Here is a 21,965-nt window from a genome sequence, read left to right on the forward strand (position 1 = left end):
TTTGCTAAAGTTTGTCTATAAACGCATATAAAACCTTTTTAATAAACAAGACCTTCTGTACAATTCACCCCCTGCCTTGAACAACCCTTGGGTTCTTAGTAAACCTGCCACAATTATTGCTGTATTGCATTCATTTAACCTAGTTTTAATCTTTTAAGATGCAAAAGACAGTTGCACAGACAGGCCATGCAGGCTCACATGCATGTTGACAAAGGAAATAGTTTATACTGATTTCCAAGCTGTTTCCCACAATAATCTCAATTGCTACATAGTGTGCAGTGTACACTAATTGGACATACTAGTTGGAATAATAGGGTCAAGTCTGGCTAAGCAAGACTAATCAATTGAGGCTATTTTTATATTATATACTTTTACATACTTACTACCATCATGTACACTCAAGCCTTATTTAAAATTGGATTATTTTAGGGTAACATCAGTGATGTCTACACTTCCCATTTGTGATAAAAAAAAACCTTATATTCAGCAGCAATATGCAGATTTTAAAAATTAATTTCTGTGTGATTCAGATTTACAGATCAGGGCTGCAATTAATGAATCTGTTGATTATTTTTTAGATTTATCATCAGGACACTGATTTATCAGTTTATCAAAAAAACACTGCAAAAGACTTACAGGATGACCTGATGAAGGCTAGGATGTAACAATAATAACCATCTAGACAAATTCAAAATTACGTTACTCTGTCAGTGTGGACTAAACACCAATCAACTATTTCAATAATGAAATTTGTTGCTATCTATTTTGATGATGGATTTTGTTGACTACTTATAACCCTAAAATCGTTTAAAACCAAAATGTAAAGAGTAGCATTGAAAGCTGTAGATTTGTTTACAGTGGTAAGTAATGACGATATAAAGCCATTTAGAAAAGAAATCCTTTATTGGTGGAAGTGAGTCTGCATTTATTCTAAATCCATTCTAAAGGGCTTCTCACAGGTGCTTCTATTATAAAACTTACCGCATAGCAACAGCAGCCTTTTAAAAATCCTCTCATCATCATGTCTTACTCAAGGACATTACCTTGATGCTGACTGATGTCCAAGTACTCAGTCCATCACAAACAGAGCCAGATCAAGGCAGTTATAGGAAGGAGATGAGCGCTGGATGCAAGACAGGACAGAAACTACACCCTCAGCTTCACCTCTTGGCCTTCTTCTCCTTAAGCAGCTTCTTGCTCTCCTCTCGTCTGCGTTTGTTGACGGGGTTGCGTGGATCATAGATCTCGAATGTGTCTTCATCCTGCATGTTGGCATCCTTCACCTTTCTGGTTTGTTCATCAAACTGCAGTACATGGGCCATCCTAAATCAAAGGAGGAAACAGAGATTGGTTTGTAGGAAGAGTGACACTGAGTGCTCAGACCACTAAATCACCGCTTTCAGCTGTCATTGAGAGGATTTTTTTAAACCAATCTGGAGCAAACATTAAACCTTGAGCTGCGTAAACAACTACTTGCTGCTGCTTAAAAATAAATAACAATATTAATTGAATGAACATTTATTAAAATATAAAGTAAATTATTAACACTGAATGCATAGTTCCTGTTTAGTTTACCAGTTCTGAAAGTCTAGGGATCTCAGAAAATCTTAAATCTCAAACAGATCAGATGTTTTGCAGTCTAGGTTTTTGTGAGGTAATTTGTTCTCTTTTTTCTATCACATATGACACAACATGCTTTGCTCTCTGTAATACTCCAAAATCGCTGACACCTTATCCAGTCAGTAGGAATCACAGTTGTAGCCAATTCTCCCTCAGACACAACCAGCTGTAAATGCTCTTCCAGGCTTTTTGGCAACAGGTCTATGTGGTGGTGGGGTAGTGCATTAGACCACTGCATCACCCCAGCCTCGGGTTTATTATTCTATTTGATAGGTAGGGGTTCCCACTTTATCTCCCTTTATCTAGATGTTTCTAATTCCCAGTGCCATGTATTAACATTTCTTTGCTAATGAGTCTTGAAATGCCAGTGAATTTTGCAACTGTTATAAAATACATATACAATATAAAACACTCTAAATAGCAATGGTGTCAAAAATATACCTAGAGCACAAATTTGGTTATATATTCCTTAATATTTTTACTTTGATCAGATGATTTTAATAGCCATCAGCGGACATCTGGGACTGGATGGATCCTTGACCTCTCACTTGGCTGTAGTTGCATCTAAGATTACATTTTTGAGTTACCTTGATTTTTTTGTTTGTAATCCACCATTTTAAGTGGCAAAAAACACATTGCATAATACTACCACCAGCATGCATGACAAGTGGTACAAAAATCTCATTAAATGGCTTCAACAAAGTTTCTGTAATCAGCAACAAACTGCCTGCCAGCAGATTCTAAGCCCGTGTCAATCTGCTTGATTTTGGACTTTGGCATGTGTTTCAGCGTCTTCTAATTAATGGCTGAATTTCAAATTGCTTTCAAATTGATCTTGCTTCTTGGATTTTATCTGACCCATTTTTTCCCAGCATATTTTGTCATACTGATTCTCATATTGAAAGTCACAATAAACTTATTTAAAAAAAAATTAATTCTTTAAAAGTTATTTTTAGATAAAAAGGATGTTTCAATCCTTCAGTCACAGAAAAGAACAGCTGCAGAAATCATTACGCTTCCAAGACAGCAATGACATACTGCCACCAATAAAAAGTCTACAGAAAAAAAAACAAATAAATAAAACAAAAGCCCTTAAACAGAATCCAACAAAACCAACTACAATCTAATGAAAACAAGAAAAAACATATAAAATGAAATCTGTGATACTGATGCAGGCACAGGACTGGAGAGCAGTGCGTTGGTCTGAGTTTTAGCATATTTGTGAGACTGAGGTAGTGGGATGACCCAAACCGAAGCCTCAATCAGACAGCAAACGCTCATCTGTCTTTCATTTTCCAGAAACCTTATTTTACTCACAGGTCTGGAGTTCCGAAGCTAAAAGGACAAAACAAAGACGCTGAGAAAAAGCAACGCTTTACATTCCTACAACCGAGCACTGCAAAGAGAGCAGCGCTGCTTCATAGGGCCTCTTGTTATGAGAAATGCACAAAAATGCCTTCTGAAGACAATTAACCCACAACGCAACAGCCAAAACAAGACAAAGACCAGGCATGGTCACAAAAAAACAAATAGGCTAATCAGCCAAGGAAAGTTAAACACAGTGCAGTCAAGCCAAGCATCACTGGCTCCATGCAAACATCAATGCTGAGCGCTTTTAAATGATTTTAAATGTTTATCTTTATTTGTTTATGCCATAGGAAACAAGAGGCTCTTAGAGTAAAAGATTATAATGATGGCTAACAAAACAAAAAGAGTAAAGCACAGCAGTTCACTGTAACTGCCAGCTTACTCATACAGGCTATACATGCTGCATCCTATGGGCTTGTAATTGCAGGGTGTCTTGAATCAGCTGTTTTTATTAGGTGTGTAACTGTTAGATTGTTTTTTGGCAAATCACCGCATAATTAAAATGTCATGATCTTGTTATGTGGGGTGACAGCATGTGTTAGCTTTTGTTATTTAAGGTTTAAGTTGTATAAGTGGATTAAGTAAACATAAGCTACTGTATGTGAAATTAACTCAAACTAATGAGATATTAGTAAAGACACTAATGTTAACCAAATATTTTATATGTCGAATAAACTATATAATCAATGAATATGCTTAATTGAAAAGCAGGCAAACAATGGTGAACTGTATATTATAAGCATTATTAATGCATGCTTGGTTGTGTCTGAGGAAGAAAAGGCCAAATTAAATCTCCTTTTTGCCACTGCAACATCTACTATCCAACTGAGGCAGCATTTCTTCTGTGCAAGTTGAAGGTCTATGTAAGTATCCACTGCTGGCTGGTGAAAAAGAAGCCAACAGTGAAAGCACACAAGCTATCACACACCCACACACACAAAATATTTATTTTTTTAACTACACATTACGACACAGCTGCTGAGCTTACTGGAATCACTCGGAGGGCTTTAAAAATCCACTGCATTTAGCAGACGCTTTTATCCAAAGCGACTTACATTACAGTTACAGTATACAGTGTGAGCAATTGAGGGTTAAGGGCCTTGCTCAAGGGCCCAACAGCAGCAACCTGGCAGTGGTGGGGCTTGAACCAGCAACCTTCTGGTTACTAGTCCAGTACCTTAACCACTAGGCTACTGCTTGCCCATTTTGTAATCAACATTACAATTTCCATTCCAGTATGTTTTTTTTTTTTACTGCTCACAGGCATGAGCATCCTGTTTTGTGGTAAAGTTCAAACTAAAACAGACATGCTGTGCTGTTTGTTTATTTTACAGACCTGTTGTAATTACTATACAGTACAGTAGAACTCATCACTCACAGCACTGTTGGGAAAACCATGACTTACACAATATAACACCAAAAGTATGTGGACAGCCCTAATGATTACGTGTTTCAGCCAAGGTTGTTGCTAACAGGTGTATAATATTAAATATATAAAGTCAATGATAGGCTTCCGACAGTTTAGGAAAAGCTCTTTCCTTTTCCTGAGCTCATTCTAAAAAGACATGGTTTGATGAGTATGGTTTGAACCTGCACAGAGCCCTTACCACATATTTGGGATGAACTGGAATGACCACTGCAAACCAAGCTTTCTTGTCTATTATCTGAAATGCTTTTTTGACTAAATGTTCACAAAGTTCCAAAGACACAATCTAAAATACCGTGGAAGGTCTTGCCAGTAAAGTAAAGATTGGCAAAGCAGCACAGTAAGGGCGATTCTATATTAATGTCCATAGTATGTCCAGCGATCTCAGGTCAGGTGTCCATATAGTTCTGGCCACACAGTGTGTAATATTTACATGTGTTGTTATGTTCATATTTCAAAGGTCTCAGATTTTACTTGACATTTAGTTAAAAAAAGCTTAAACCAGTTCTGTCTACTACACCAAACCCATTGGTTTAAACCCAACTTGGGACGAATTATAAACTGGTATAAATATGACTGGACTTAACATTTTCAGCCTCTTTTAGCTGCTACTCATGAGGCATCTTTGCCAGCTGAAATTGAAAAGAGGAAAGTGATAACTGTCTTATCTTGTCTAAGCAGCACACCCTCTAAATGTCTAGCTTCCCTTTGACTTATGAGGTGAAAATGGGACAGCAAGACAGGGATCCACCATGCCACCACTTGAGTGCCCACGGTAAATAAGGTAAGTAAAATCATTGAACCACAACTAAGATCCAAATACAAGGTTTGTATAATCCATTAAACGTTTATCATGAAGCTCTGAAGCACTAAGCTATTTCATTTTTAAATGGCTGTAGGTGCAAGTCTTGGTGGTGGCGGTGAAGTGTGTCAGAGGTAAATTAGGCTCGGTTGTCTAAGCTAAGAAAAACACAGAAAGAAGCTGAGAACCAAAGCAGAAGTAGGAGCCCTCTCTCTATTTTGTGAGTAATCCACCATCCTGCTCTTTTTGAGCGTTCACAGAAGCCTCTGGAACCATCCAAAAAACAACATATATAAGTGTGTCTGCAAATATGCGCAATCCTTCTTTTGCACACGTCCAGGGTGTTCGAGAGCTTGCAGAGTGTGCATGCCGTGTATGTGTGTCTGTGTGTGTGCAAGGTTTTTGTGTCCGTCTGAAACCTGTAGGAGCTGTGACAGCTCATCTAGAATGTCATGGCTGTTCGCCGGCGCAGAGAACTCCTGTGGCGTGTGGTGGGCAGCTCTTATAATTTGTTTAGCAGTCTCTGTGATGACAGCCTCCTTGCCCGGAGTTATGGTCTGTGTAGGAATTTCGTTCTTCAATTTGGTCTTTAATCGGAAAGGAGGGCTCCTTCTCCAGCCTCAGCCATAACGCAGAGGCCCTTAGAAGCCCTTTTTCCTGGATTTATTTGTCTTGCGCTGTTGCAGAAAAAAGAAAGAGACGGGAGAGGCAGGAGGGGGCTTTGGCTCTCGGGTAAAAAGAGGAGGGGGGCATTGTAGATACAGACACAGATGGAATAGTTTACACTTCTGGCCCAGACTTGACTTCCAGTGTCTGACCTGTTGTAACCTGTGTTCCGTTCATGGGGTACGGCGGCTGCTCTTAAAAGCGCTGTTCACTTCCCCATACTGTTTTTCCTGAGCTACTTTAAGAGGCCCCCAGCTCCTCTTTCCCCTGAGCCTGAATCAGGCTCCCCGAAGAGGGTTTCCATCACCCCAGAGATGAAGCGTCTGCCCGGGTCAGGGGCCTAGAGACTGCACCAGCGTCTACCTCAGGGATGAAGTAACTGATAGAAAGCACAGGTTTTGTTATTTTAAAATACGCACTCAGCCGCCGGACTTTTTTCTTCTCTTCCTTCCAGACTAGCGCACACACACACACACATGGATTGAGAGCTAAAGCGGGTATATTTTAGACCGAGGTTTGAGGTCTTGAGTATGAATGAGAATTTAAGGAAAGTGTTCACAGTGTCAAAGTTCATTTCCTCACTGTGGTTCTCGCTGGGTAAATAAGAGTAAAAGTCAGAAAGAAATAGAGAGAAAGAAAAACAAAACAGAGACAGAAAGTGAGTTTGAAAAGAGTAGAAGAATAGTTATGACCCACTTCAATGGTGAATGTAGTAAAATGTACATAGTCATATCATCTGAGAACAGTGCTTGAGTGGTGCAGCAGCCTATTACGTTAGTTCACCAAATTTTAAAGAGGGCTAAAATTCCCCATAAAGTAACCAAGAGCAAGTAACCAAGGGTTATTTCAAATCATTTTTATGTTTTACCATCATTCTATACTGACCAGGGTTTGTAGGCAAGACAGCTACAGGCATGATAAGTACCTAATGCTAAAAGCTATGCAAGTTTGCATGCTGTGTGATACTGTGTCAGAATTAACTACACCAAAGCTAATGCACTAATGTGGCATTTCAACATCAGGCTTCAAATCGACTTACAACCTCTCCCTCAAACAGCCAATTGTGTTTGTCTGGATGCCTGGCCAGGTCGGTAGTGCTAGCGAGCACAGCTGTACAGTTCATAGAGCCAAAGTAACGGATGTTCAAGTGTTTAATTTTTACCAATATTAAAAGAGCTTGGTGTTTGAATACTGATAAAGTTGAACAGATGTTCTTACACCTGTATTATTATTATTATTTTACTGGCCATTAAAATCATATGGACATGGACATTTATAAAAAAGGTTTATAATTGCAAGTTAGAATGTATAAACTGGCTTCCTTAGAGTAAGGTTAGGGAAATAAAGGGGAAACTGAATAAATGAAGGTTTTTTTTAAACGGTGATAGAAATTAGGGATACATTTCATCATGTTCCTCCTGGGCATATGGTCACGAAAAACTTACCAACAAAACAACAAATTATTCCAACCACTAAACCTATAAATCTTGTGACTGTGACTGAGAAAGCAAGAATAATTTAGCAGTCGGCTTCCTGCATTCATCTGAAAGCACCAGAAGTGATCTGAGGGAAGCTGCACTCAGCTCAGCATGGATCTGGAATTACGTCCCATTACAAGACAGCTGAGGAGTGCATCAAACTGAATCATATCTGCCTTTGGTCCTATAGACTAAACACGCGTGAAGGCTAAATAGTTTTCCATTAGTTTACTGACTTCTTCAAAAGGTCATGAGGTGCCTCTTGCAATGTATAAACACAGTATTTATACATCACTTCAATTATAATAGTTAAAATTAATCAAAAATATAGTAGGTTTGGTTTACAAGAAACAAAAACGTCAACCAAAACAAAATCAACTGTAACAAATTAAGTTTAGAATTAGTATTCTCTTCTCAATGTTTATACAGTAAAACCTAATATTCTCAGAACACAGCCAACCTAAAAGACGTGCTGAAAAATATGCAGTATTTAGTGTTAATATTAAACCAGGTGTGAAATGAGACCCAGAAGGCTCAATATTTACTCAGTGTGTGTGTGTGTGTGTGTGTGTTTAACTCTTCTCCTACTGCTCAGACACAGTAATTATATCATTTGTGGTCCTGTGCAGTAGCAGGCTGATGAATAGGAATGTGTGTCAGAGTGTGTAAATTGCCAGGGAAGAACACGCACATATACGTGCGCACACACACACACACACAAGTAGGTGATAGTGCAAAAAAAAAAAAAAAAAAAAAAAAATGTGGAAGTTCATTAGCACCATACCAGTCAAACCTATAACCAGTAAACATCTATAATGCCGTATATGAGACTGATCAAGAATACAGAATGATGGCGCCCAGGTGGCACAGTGGGATATTCAGCTAGCACACCAGCACGGAGTTTCTGAACACTTCGGTTCAAAACTCGATGTTGCCACCGGTTGGCTGGGCGCAATGTGGTGGGCATAATTGGCAGTGTCTGCAGCAGATACTAATTGGCCACCGTATCTGCAGGGTGGGGGCCGGACTATGTGTGGGTCTTCATACGCTGTGTAAGGACCCTGATTGGCGGAAGAGACGCCTGTGCAGAATGCAGGGGCGGATGCAATCTGGTATCTCTCAGCAGCGGAAGACAAAAATTGTGTGTGCTAAATCGGGAGGAAAATGGGGGGAAAACAAATACAGAATGAATACAGAATAAAAGTAATGTAGGTGACCCTACATTCCTGCCCGTGGTCACCCCAGACCAGCCGTGAACCTGACCAGGATAAAGTGGTTATTGGAAATTAATAAACAAATAAACGAATAAGGGAAGCAAGCAGCTTTCTGGAATCATTTTAAGAAAGAGAGATTGAGAGAGAGTTGAGGCTCTTCTGGATCTTGTTATGAATGCCTGTTAAAAGGACATCTAGCAGGCGGCTGCATGCTCCTTCTGCGCTCTAGGAGTGACGCGCCCCATCTGGACCCTCTGTCTGCGCCGTCTGCCTATTTACTCTGTTCAGTCAGCTGGGAAAATGACTTTTCTCCACAAGTGCGTATTGCAGTGCAGCAAAAACAAACACTGCATACTGTTTAAATGGTGTCAGCGCTGCCTGCAGCCAAAAGAGCTTGTTGGCCAGAGAGAGAGAGGGAAAGAGCGGCACACTCGAAAAACGCAGCTGGGCCCGCTGTGGGTCGAGCTGAAATGAGAGCATTTCACCATGCTAGTACAAATAAATAGATATTACAACTTCACATGGAACGGTAGCCGTGTAGCGGGAGAAAAGTCGCCAGCCATGAATTATTGAATATACATTAGATCATAGTCAATTGCAAATGTACAAATCTGTTAAGTGCCTTTAAAACAAGCACTTGCCTGTAAGCCTGAAAAGGCTCCTAAAATACTAACTTATAAAACAGGTCATATTTTTGTGTAGTAATATTATGCGTGACATGAGTGGCATGGTGGCACGGCTGGTAGAGAGAATGCCACACATTGAAATGGTTTCTGAGGGCCTGGGTTCAACCTTTGTCTATGATCACTGTGGGTTAGGACTTGCACACGTTCTCCCATATCCACATGAGAGGCAAAATTAGCTAGTAAAGTTGCTTTAAGACAATGTCTATTGTAAAGAAGCTTTACAAATGAATAAATAAATAATAAATTTAACTTGACAACTAATAGATCTACAAGGGACAAGTGCTGCACATTTGAAACCCTGTGCAGGTGAGCTTTATAGCTTCAGTAATTCACACCAGTTTTGCCTAGAGGAAATTACAGATGATGCAAATGTAAACTAGGTTTTAAAAAAAAGCTAAAATATTTATACAGGAGCTCTGTTGGCTTACCATAATATCTGTTCAAATAAATGAATGAATAAAAGTCAGAGCATCACTCACCATCCTTTATCATCGTCCTCTCCCAACTCATCTTCAGATGTCTCGGGAGCCTCAGAAATAGCTGATGACAGCTTGGATTTAAAGCGATCCAAAAGCGCGAGCGTCTTTAAACAGAAGAGATAATAAACACTGTTACTTTAGCCTTCGGTTTCTCAAAGAAGACACCTGGGGCGTGCTTCACAGGTCACTGTGCAAAGCACTTCTGTTTAAGGTAGTACCAGGCAAAACCCAATGACATTTTGTTCTGCTAAAAGCTACCTTAAGTTGAGCCAAGAATTCACCCTAAACCCAATTCCAACAGAAATCCAGTGCTGTCAGGGGGAAAAGTCTTTATATGTAAAGTGTCACCAGTACTTTTACAATGGTAAATCACAGTAAATCACACTATAGTCACAACAGTATAACCCAAAATATTTAGTGATCCCATAGGGCTTTTGGAAAATGCACAATCTTTACTGGTGATGAACTACAGCACCTACTGGCTGGAGTGAAACTTTTTTAATAGTGAAACTACACTGTATGTGATTTAGGACACAACCAAAATAGTTGATCTGATTGATTAATTCTAGCCTCCTGTAAGTTTCTCTGGATAAATTCAGGATTTTTACCTTATTAAATTAGAGAAAACATGATGATACAAATCAAGACTCAAAAATCTCACTCGGGCATACATTTGACAAATATAAGCCAACATCAGTATTAGCATAATCAATCCAGACTGCAATTAACAGGATAGCAAAGACAAGCAGACCTTGTGCAGATATTTTTAATGAAGCCAAAGACAGAAGCAAATCTAATGTTATTCTGAGCTCTACAATGGAAAAGTATAATAAAGTATTATTTTATATAAGCAATAAAATATGTCATGCAAATTACTCTACGCAGCTGATTTTACTTGGTTTTAATGAAGAGTTTATGATTAAATGACCTACCTGTGCCTCTCGACCTGATCCCTTTTTCAGTTTCTGCATCCTCATATCCTCGTACTTCTTTCTTTCCTCTAAGTACTCAGCCACAGCCTCATTGGCTGGCTTTTTCTCATCTTTAAAATAAAACGTTTCAAAAGGTTGACGTCTCAATCAAGTATCATTATTATAGTTTTACAACACAAAAATTATAATAATGATAACACCAATAAAACAATTCCATTTCAATATACTAACGAGTTTGACAAGATGAAGAACTGCTTGACTGAACTGCTGAACTTGATGCCTCTCTTCAGGGATACAGACAGAAGAGAAGAAGTTTTGTTTGCTCACTTTGTCTGTAAAATGTGTTCAGTAGAGCAGCACGCTGAGATCAAGGTTAAAGCCTTTTCATCAGTAACTGTAAACAAGGGGACGCCTGTCATCTTTGTGTCAAGTTAGCCCGTGAAATCGGCCAGTGTCCAGATTATGTTTGAAGGAACGGCACAGGAGTGCCATTAAAATTCCTGCCTTCCAAAACAGCCACACTTTCTAACTCACAAATCTGTGCTGCTTTAGTGCAGCCTAGAGGCTTAACATGAGTTGGAGTGAAGATGGCAGAACTAACAGAGCAGCCTGCTGCTGTTTAGTAATTAATAATAACAATAATAATAATAATAATAATAATAATATTATTATTATTATTATTATTATTAAAGCCCATAGTTTAGGAACAGTATATTTAACAAACTTACCATCATAATGTTATATCAAATACGTATGTGTAGCTCATAAAATGGCCAAATAAATTAAGGGGTTAGTGCATGTGTATCAATACAGAGAAAGACTGGGTCCATGTCTATGTATACTGACTGTAATGAGTTTAGCATGTTCTCCCAGTGGCTCTTTATCATTTATATTTATTTAATTAGGATTTTAACGTCATGTTTTACACACTTTGGATACATTCATGACAGACATGGTAGTTACTGGTTACACAAGATTCATCAGTTCAAGTCAAATGTCAAACACAGTCACGGATAATTTAGTATATTTTCCTCACTTGCACGTCTTTGGACTGTGGGAGGAAACTGGAGCTCCCGAAGAAAACACACACACAAGGCCTCCCAGTGGCTAACATGAATCTAATTTCTGACCAAAGTTATGAAATTAGTGAAAATAAATGACAAAATTAAGCTGCCAGACCAGCTGTCCATTAGTATTTTTACTTTTATTGTTGTTATGCCTTTATAATCATTATTTTATATATCCTGAGTTTACGTGAAGCCCCTAACAAATAAATATTGTTCAGTCACTGTAATTTATTAATCGGGTTATTAAGGTGCAGGGGGGATTGGGTAAGTCTTGCATAGTGCACCAAATCATCAAGAACTGGCAAAATTACAAATCTTTTCTTAACCTTGCTAGACAAAATACAGCATTTTAGTGCAGTGAAATTTAGAAACTGCAAACCGCTGTATCAGGACCACGATTCAAAATAAGAGAGAGTAAATTCCATGCAATGCTGAGAAGTGGCAGGCATAAACATTTTTTGAGCGAGACCTTAAAGTCTCAGTCCATCATTGGCAGCTTTCTAGTGAGTCTCGGTATGTATTGACAAGGTGACATTTACCCACCGAATCCTCTACAAAGGAACAAGCCGCATTTTAATAAACGTTTGTGAAACGTAAACATGGTGCATTCTGCACATTTTGTTTTGAAATTGGAAGGGACAGTAATGGCAGGGCAGCTCTGTTGACTCCAGTGTCTGGAAGCATTAATGCGCCGGTGCAAACCTAGCCATACAGACAGAGGCTGGACAGAGCGTGCCCAGTACTCCACAAGCTTTTTCCACTACAGCTTTCATCCCACCTGCACCAAATGGTTCACCTGGCCTCGTGGGTCAGGGAGACTATGACTGAACCAACATGACCCAAAACGTTCAAGGTGGAACAAACAAACTACATCACACACACAGGCGTCCAGGCCGGGCTAATTTATTTCATTTTATAGTTCTGCCATGTTACAAACTCAAATGGAACATGTGTTTGTTGTTCATATTTGAAAGCACACAACAGAGATGATGAAAATTTGACTGAGAAAAGGGAGGTAGAATGAGGAAAATACAGTGAGATAATAGCCTAGAACAGCTAGCCAGAGGCGGCTGTGTTTACAACTGTTTAGTCCATGGTCAGAGCCAACAAAAAAGCTAAAGCACAAAAAAGCATTGAGCTGAATTCTAAAACACGCTTATAGCTGCACTTAATTAATTAGGGACAATTATTACTGTCATGTGTCAGCTGCAGTTCAGAAGGAAGTCAAGCACTGCCATCACAGAGTTGTTCCAAAGAGAAATCTTCTTTAAAATTACCTTTATGTGTTTTGTGTTTGTACAAATAACAGTGTATCTCCCCTGATTTCTATATATAGTGTGACGTTTCTGCCCATATACACGTCTCACAGCTCGTCAGTAAACTTCAATGCCAGCCCCAATCCAGATAAAATAAGGAGAGTTGCGCCAGAAAAGGCACCTGGCATAAAAATCTGTGCCAAAACAGATTTGCAGACCAGAATGATCCGCTGTGGTGCCCCATAAATATGGGAGCAGTAAAAGAAATACAAAAAAAAGAAAAAGAGGCTCAGCACAGAGATGATCACATGTGAAGAGAAGCACACTTTTACATTGATTATGGAATCCTCAAAGGGACAAAATGCACTTAATACGTAAACACAGACATCAAACATTGTCAGCACACTACAGCACAGAAAAGTCTGTTACACTAACTCAATTGCCATATAGTTGCTACGACCGCCTTATTGTGCCTCATATTTCACACGCTACGTGGATGTACAATTGCTAAACCTTACATTTTGAATTTCACATAAAAATGCATATTTCATGGAAAACGGCTCATTTCACGGTGTGTGAGGCAATTTTCACAGCTGTTAATTAGGTAGGGCCTTAATTATAAGGTTTAGGGTGAGTTTAAACATCTGGTAATGCTTTTTTAAAGGTCTTGCAATGTTTTGTTGGTTGATTTTAAACTGCCAGTAATTATTAACATTAGTAGTGTTTGCAGGCAGAAAAATCTCAAAAAAGTCAATTTAGCTAAATAATCTATTTAGCAGAAACTCAGGCTTAATAAATGCATAAAGATGTAGGAATGCTGGTTCAGACTAGTTTTAAATCTACAGCATTTAGCAGATGCTTTTATCCAAAGGGATTTACAGTAATGACCGAATACCATGCAAGCAAGTTAGTGGGGATTGAAGTACCTTAACCGCTGAGCTCATAGTTTTTTAAAGGTTCAAGTTGCCCTTCAAATAAAGTTTTACCAAACATAATGAAGTTCTGAAGTGAAACTGCAAACAGCCTCACAGGTTAAATAATCGAGCCCAAGGGCCACTTTACAAGGAAGTGTTAATCTGGCCCGACTGCTTTTCTGACTGATTTATGGAAACCAAAATGCAGTGTGTTCCACGTGGTTCCCTTTGCTTGTGAGGGATGTGCAGGCTAATGAGTGACAGTGCCCTCAGGATTAAAGAGAAGAAGCTATACTTTCTACTCACTTCAGCTGCTCGACGGTCTTTGAGCCTCTCAGCCATACTGACATTCTCGCTTTCCCTGTCACTCGCACCTAAGACAACTACAAATCACCGACTGTTGTTGTAGCAACCAGGGGACTGTTGTGGATGACAAACGCCTCATCATTAGGAAGGAGGTTAATTTTTCTTCCCATCTTGCCAATCAGTGCTTTTTTATTTTTTAAGAGACAAAAAAAAATCTGAAGATGACATCGGGCCCTGGAGCATCAAAAGCTGCATTAAGCGTTTCCCATCTGTTAGCAGCGGCATTAAAGGCTTCAGCGATCCACTGATGAGGGTTTATAACTGTTGATCTGAACCATTACTACTGTTAGAGGTTAGAGAGCTCTGTTCCACTGGCCACCTAACCATGTTAATAAAGTCCTGCCTGACCCTGAGGAGAGAAATGAACACTACTTGGTTTTAAAATAACAATTATAAAAACTCTGCAAAGATGACTTCTATTGGCTTTCCACATCAGCAGCTCTGAATGACAGGCCACCATTGAAAGAAAACACTACATACACGAAAGCATAATTCATATAAATACTTTGTGTGGTAAAAATGAACATTGCCACATCAATTAGGTGGGTATAAAAACGGCTAGCATTTTTAGCATATCTTATTTTTGGCTCTTACACATGACCACCATTCCAAAAAAGAGAAAACCAGACCAGACAAACATGCTATAATTTATGTCCTTAAAATTGAAGAGATGGCTTTTGAAAATAACTTCCAACAAAAATAGGTACAAATGCCTCTCTTAGCTCGGGTGGTACATTTCTGAAAAGACAATTGGCTTCTTCCTTAAGCAGGACACCAGATACTAAAAACAGTAAGCTGCTATTAGTGCACTGAGCAAGAATTTGCTTTTCTTGACTGGCAGTAGAACTGCAAAAACCTGATGGTAAAACAAGCACCAGAAAATTTAATCATGGCGGGGCAGGACACCAGGACACAGTTATCATAGCATTTTAGTAATACAAAGTATTAAATATTAACCTTTAAATGTAGTTTAGTATGAATATTTATGGTTGGTATGAGAAGCCTGAGGTCTTGACCACCCAAGCACTGACAGAAAATTCAAAACAAATGCTTTGTGTTTTGGTTACACTAGCACTGTCAGTCTGTTTTTACTTAATTTTCTTTTACAACAAATTAAAAACAAAACACAAAAACAGCACACTGGGTGTCTTAAGTGTTTTGTCTTTTCTGTCACTATGATTTCTTCGAATGCAGCAAGCACGTAGTGGTAGTGGTTCCAAACAGACTCTTTCCATCCATTTACTAAAGGTCTTGCCTTTACACCTGGTGTACTTTAGCTAATTTTAAGTCATTAAGGATTCACCCTTTAGGTCTGTTAGTTACTCTGGATTTTGACTTTTGGCTTCTATGGTTAATTTTATTTACACAGTGGTAGCCTAACAGGCAGAGCCAACTAGAAGGTTGTGGGTTCGAATCCCGGCTCTGCCATGCAGCCACTCTTTGGAGTGGCAAGGCCCTTAACTTAATTATTTCATTGTACTGTACACATGTATACAGTGTATCACAAAAGTGAGTACACCCCTCAAATTTCTGCAAATATTTTATTATATCTTTTCATGGGACAACACTATAGACATGAAACTTGGATATAACTTAGAGTAGTCAGTGTACAACTTGTATAGCAGTGTAGATTTACTGTCTTCTGAAAATAACTCAACACACAGCCATTAATGTCTAAATAGCTGGCAACATAAGTGAGTACACCCCACAGTGAACATGTCCAAATTGTGCCCAAATGTGTCGTTGTCCCTCCCTGGTGTCATGTGTCAAGGTCCCAGGTGTAAATGGGGAGCAGGGCTTTTAAATTTGGTGTTTTGGGTACAATTCTCTCATACTGGCCACTGGATATTCAACATGGCACCTCATGGCAAAGAACTCTCTGAGGATGTGAGAAATAGAATTGTTGCTCTCCACAAAGATGGCCTGGGCTATAAGAAGATTGCTAACACCCTGAAACTGAGCTACAGCATGGTGGCCAAGGTCATACAGCGGTTTTCCAGGACAGGTTCCACTCGGAACAGGCTTCGCCAGGGTCGACCAAAGAAGTTGAGTCCACGTGTTCGGCGTCATATCCAGAGGTTGGCTTTAAAAAATAGACACATGAGTGCTGCCAGCATTGCTGCAGAGGTTGAAGACGTGGGAGGTCAGCCTGTCAGTGCTCAGACCATACGCCGCACACTGCATCAACTCGGTCTGCATGGTCGTCATCCCAGAAGGAAGCTGACGCACAAGAAAGCCCGCAAACAGTTTGCTGAAGACAAGCAGTCCAAGAACATGGATTACTGGAATGCCCTGTGGTCTGACGAGACCAAGATAAACTTGTTTGGCTCAGATGGTGTCCAGCATGTGTGGCGGCGCCCTGGTGAGAAGTACCAAGACAACTGTATCTTGCCTACAGTCAAGCATGGTGGTGGTAGCATCATGGTCTTGGGCTGCATGAGTGTTGCTGGCACTGGGGAGCTGCAGTTCATTGAGGGAAACATGAATTCCAACATGTACTGTGACATTCTGAAACAGAGCATGATCCCCTCCCTTCGAAAACTGGGCCTCATGGCAGTTTTCCAACAGGATAACGACCCCAAACACAACCTCCAAGATGACAACTGCCTTGCTGAGGAAGCTGAAGGTAAAGGTGATGGACTAAACCCAATTGAGCACCTGTGGCGCATCCTCAAGTGGAAGGTGGAGGAGTTCAAGGTGTCTAACATCCACCAGCTCCGTGATGTCATCATGGAGGAGTGGAAGAGGATTCCAGTAGCAACCTGTGCAGCTCTGGTGAATTCCATGCCCAGGAGGGTTAAGGCAGTGCTGGATAATAATGGTGGTCACACAAAATATTGACACTTTGGGCACAATTTGGACATGTTCACTGTGGGGTGTACTCACTTATGTTGCCAGCCATTTAGACATTAATGGCTGTGTGTTGAGTTATTTTCAGAAGACAGTAAATCTACACTGCTATACAAGTTGTACACTGACTACTCTAAGTTATATCCAAGTTTCATGTCTATAGTGTTGTCCCATGAAAAGATATAATAAAATATTTGCAGAAATGTGAGGGGTGTACTCACTTTTGTGATACACTGTATGTATAAATGACAAATTAGGGTTTTATCTGACATAGATTATAGATTATTATAAATGTTCATCTTTAGGTTAAGGCCAAACATAGAGATCTTAATGATGTGAATATTAGCATTAGCACCTGTTGTTTTCAATTGCAATTGGAGTAAACAAAAAATGAGTGGAGAGTGGATTTGAATGTGTGTGTATTCAGAGGTTTTAAGACAACAATACAGGTTTGTTTCAAGTTTAAATGTTAGTGCTATTGAGGATTAAGGGATTAATTCCTGATTTTATAAATTTAATTCCTCTATAAAACAAAAAATAGGTTAACTATTCTCCGGAACTAATTTACTAAAGGTCTGTCAAGGTTTGTCATAAAACATGCACGCCGATTTACTAACTGTTCTATTTGATAGAAATCATAGTAATTTAAAGCCTTAACTTGTGCCCAAAATTAAAAGTAAAAGAAAGAATGCCTTTATTTGTCATATATACATATTCACTTACACAGTACAATCATTTGGAAGCTGTGGTCAGAGAGCAGGGTCAGCTATTTACGGAGCCCCTGAAGCAGACAGGGTTAGGGGCCTTGCTCAAGGACCCAATAGTGGTTGCTTAGCAGGGCTGGAATTCCAACCCACAACCTCCCAATTGACAGCCCAAAGCTCTAGCCACTAAGGTACCACCGTCCCTAACACTGACTTATAAACTTATAAAACTGGTACAATAAAAACCACTGACATTATAAATAATAAAAACTAAATCAAAGCTATAACATGACAGCACCTTTAGAATTTAACATTCCCTTCCAACAAAAAACTGGAAACAGTGTGAGCTGTTGAAAACTTAAGATTGATGAATGCGGCATAAGAGAACCACCAGTGTGATCTAATAATCATAAAAAGACACTTTTAAATCGGTGCCATTTACTTCCTGATGTGTTTTTGCTCTCCTGTGCTCTTTACTCTCTGTGTATCTTAGATTGTCCGATAAGCAAAACATTGCAGATTGAATTTAAATTAGCTTTGGAGCGCTAATAGTTTCTCTTTGTTTTTTTCTGTGGTATTTTCTCAAAAATTGCCAAGCACATGGGAAATGTGCCTATTTTAAACAGCCCACGACCTCTTCTGGTGTGGCGGTCGGGTAACGGACGGCATCCAACCAAAACAGGCACACGAGACCAGCCCGAATTCCTACTACTGTAATTTAATTCTCCTAAATAATGAAATAAATGCAGAAATTGTTACTGGATCTCTCAGGAAAGGAGTCTATTTCCTGTTGGCACAATCTGGTTCATGTGTTTACCACAAAAGACTTCTAAAAACCTAAATGATAGGATTCAATACACAGCTCAGTCAACAGCGAGACAGGGAACACTTCCATTCTACATATTGTTTCAATACATTTTTCTGGAAATCAAATAAGCTCCTCACTCCACTTTTCTTATAAAAATGTTAAAAATGCCAACATAGTATTTTGATGGAAGCCTGGTTAAACTGTATGAACAGAAACTGCAGTGGTAAAGAAAAGAAGAAATTATGAAAATGGGATGGAGAATCAAAGTTTAAAGCACATTGTGTTTACTACTAATTTATCCTGGTCAGGGTCGCGGTGGGTCTGATTCATTGGGTGAAAGGCAGGAAACACCCCAAACAGGTCGCCAGTCAGTTTGAACAGTAGCATGCTCCTCTGAGAGGGGGTACATGTGTGAACGAGGTGAATTATTCGATGGAACACCTGTCACATGCAAACTCTCAAATCAGTGAGGGATTTGTAGCTCCACTCTCAATTCAAATCAACCCTCAGGTGTTAAAAATGAACAGCACTGGGCGCCCAGGTGGCGCAGCGGGATATTCCGCTAGCACACCAGCGCTGAGATTCTGAACTCCTCAGTTCAAAACTCGCCGTTGCCACCGGTCGGCTGGGCGCCATATAGCGGGTATAATTGGCAGTGCCTGCAGCAGACACGGTTCTGCTAGGGTGGGATAACCGGACTATGTTGGTGGGGTCTTCAAACGCTGTGTAAGGACCCTTACTGGCAGACAGAGAGGTGCCTGGGCAGAGTGCATGGGTGAAAAAGGGTTCCACTAAGGGCTGCACGTGGGTTGGAGGAGGCGTGACCAACAATATACCCACCTCAACTGCAAATCGGGGATCCCCCAGCAGCAGAAGACAAATTGAGTACGCTAAATTGGGAGAAAATGCATAAATAAAATAGAAAAAAATATAAAAAAAGAAATGAACAGCATTGATTGAACAATAAACTTTGAATTAAACATAGTGCTGCTATATCCACAAAAAAGAATAGAAAAACAGAAAAAGAAATGATGTGTACTGAGATCTGAACACCACATGGTGCTTTATGCTTTAGAGACACCCAGCAAACAAAAAGCCAAATAGTAGCGCAGCTAAAATTCCAAAAAAAGAAAGACAATGACAATAACAAGGCAATAAAATATTTAAATATTCTGCTACAATAATAACCACAGAGCAATAAACACATTCTTTGTTCATTATTCACGCTGAATGACCAACTCATGCTCTGTCCAGCTAATCCCATCAGCATCTGAAACCCTGTGATGAGACTAATGCAAATACCATATTCAAGTCTGAACTTTAGTTTACTGAAGTGTTGTGTGTAAGAAGTCGGAGGCTTTTAGGGTGTCACCTCGGAAAATGTGAAATGCGAGGACAGTGATATCCAACAGTGTCAACAAACAAAGTCCAGAATAGATGAGAGGTCTTCCTGCGCAGAGCTCAAGCCTGCACTAATCCTCAAAAGAAAAGTTGGGTGAAAAGCCAGAGGCCCTTTAAGTACCTGAGCGGCTGGAGGATAAGGAGTGAGACAGATGCTCACACGTTCACACACACTCGTTTACCAAGTGTGTTTCGTATGTATTGTGTGTGTAAGTCATGTATACCAGACATACAATCATACTAACATGCCTGGTGCTGGTGTTCATAAAACCACATTGAAATAACCTTTACTTAATGGTTTTGTTTCAGAAAGTGTCAGAACGGCAGCGCTGCCATGAATTAGGCACTGGTAGCTCAGCAGTTAAGGCACTGGGCTATCGATTGGGCGAATGCTTGTTCAAGCCCCAAATGCCATAAATGTATCACAAATGATTTACAGTTTCTGTTGAGACTGGGTCTTCCAGACGCACATTCAATTATTTTGTTATTTTTGCAACTGTGCATTAACAACAATACAGTAAAGTGGTACTTAGTGATTAAGGTACCTGACTAGTGATAAGAAGGTTTAAGCCCTACCACTGACAAGTTGTCACTTTAGGACCTTAGTACAAGTCCTTTATGTTCTATGGTTTTGAATTTTCGGCATTATAATAAACTCAGTAAATGTTCAAACGAGCAACACTTTACATCCAATAGACATCACAGCACAGGTTAAACAAGAAAAGATCTCAAAACTTTAGCAGATATGTAAAGTCACACAGGGAAAGTGTTTTAAGCCACTTTATGAGCCGCAAATGTAAGAGATGGATTAGTTTGGTTGCAAGGACAAATGTCCAACATTAACTGTTAATGTGGTTGCAGCAAGCAACCAAAAAATTTGTTTGGTCATCGCTTAGTGTGCTGACAAACACCATGGCCTGAAATTTATGAAGCAACAGATAGATGTGGAGAAGAAAAAGTGCCTGGTAAGAGCAGACATAGTTAGAATGCCACATTTAGTCTGGAACCGCTTCAGAACACACACACACACACACACACACACACACACACACACACACACACACACACACACACACACACACACACACACACACACACACACACACACACAAGCAATTTTGGTTATTTCTGACCTCAAAACTTGGGCCTGATTTAGAAAAACGCAGCCATATTGATTTGTTACAGTCTTAGCTATTTCATAGAGACAAACCAGTGAATAAAATGCACCTGTTTTCGTCATCACACTGTAAACAAGCTACACAAACAAATGTGATACATACCTGCACTGTGGTCCTCAGGAATTGTCTTCTCTTCCTTTCGTTGCTTGATTGCTAGTAGCTCTTTCTTCAGCTGTCGTGCCTCTTTCCTAAGTTCATCACTGAACAAGAGACAAAATGAACAAAAATTCACAAATAGAGCTCACAAATATAGGTGCATGGTGCCACCGAGTCCCTGTCCCAAGATAAATAGTCCTCGGATAAATAGGTGGGCTGCGTCAGGAAGGGCATCAGCATGAAAACTGTGCCAAATCTCAGAATATGTGGATAAAAGATGGAGCCTTAACGTGAGCAGCCGAAAGAAATTATTTATTCATTTAGCACAGTTCAACACTCCTGATGAATAGTATAATACAAAAAATGTGCTCAGCTTACACTTTCTGTAAACGCTTTTCACAATCAACTATAATTTATAGAATGTGAAGTGTTGTATGAATTTTGTATTCTCTGGCCAGATTTAAAATTGTCTCACCTGAACTGACTAAAATGTAAATATTTAGCTCAAGGAAATCTGAACAAAACCTTGCTAAGCAATGAACAAAACACAATGGTTAAAACTAAAAATAAACCATAAAGTGTCATTAAACCTAAGAAAACATGTTGGTCCAAGTGCTTAGGAAAAGAATATTCCAGTAACAAGAACAACTATTA

The 21,965-nt window shown here is 39.5% G+C and overlaps 1 protein-coding gene across 1 annotated transcript in view; it reads right to left on the reverse strand.

The window, feature by feature from the left end:
* Nucleotides 1-884: 884 nt before the first annotated feature.
* Nucleotides 885-21,965, reverse strand: part of cwc27 (CWC27 spliceosome associated cyclophilin) — a 42,084-nt gene continuing 21,003 nt past the window's right edge. Inside the window, exons 11-14 of the mRNA XM_063014291.1 lie at nt 21,318-21,415; nt 10,672-10,781; nt 9,740-9,843; nt 885-1,323 (exon numbers count right to left, since the gene is read on the reverse strand). Coding sequence (XP_062870361.1) covers nt 1,161-1,323; nt 9,740-9,843; nt 10,672-10,781; nt 21,318-21,415 — 475 coding nt within the window. The 3' untranslated portion in view covers nt 885-1,160. The remainder of the gene's footprint in view (nt 1,324-9,739; nt 9,844-10,671; nt 10,782-21,317; nt 21,416-21,965) is intronic.

Source organism: Trichomycterus rosablanca, chromosome 18 (genome assembly GCF_030014385.1).
Source record: "Trichomycterus rosablanca isolate fTriRos1 chromosome 18, fTriRos1.hap1, whole genome shotgun sequence".
Taxonomy (NCBI): domain Eukaryota; kingdom Metazoa; phylum Chordata; class Actinopteri; order Siluriformes; family Trichomycteridae; genus Trichomycterus; species Trichomycterus rosablanca.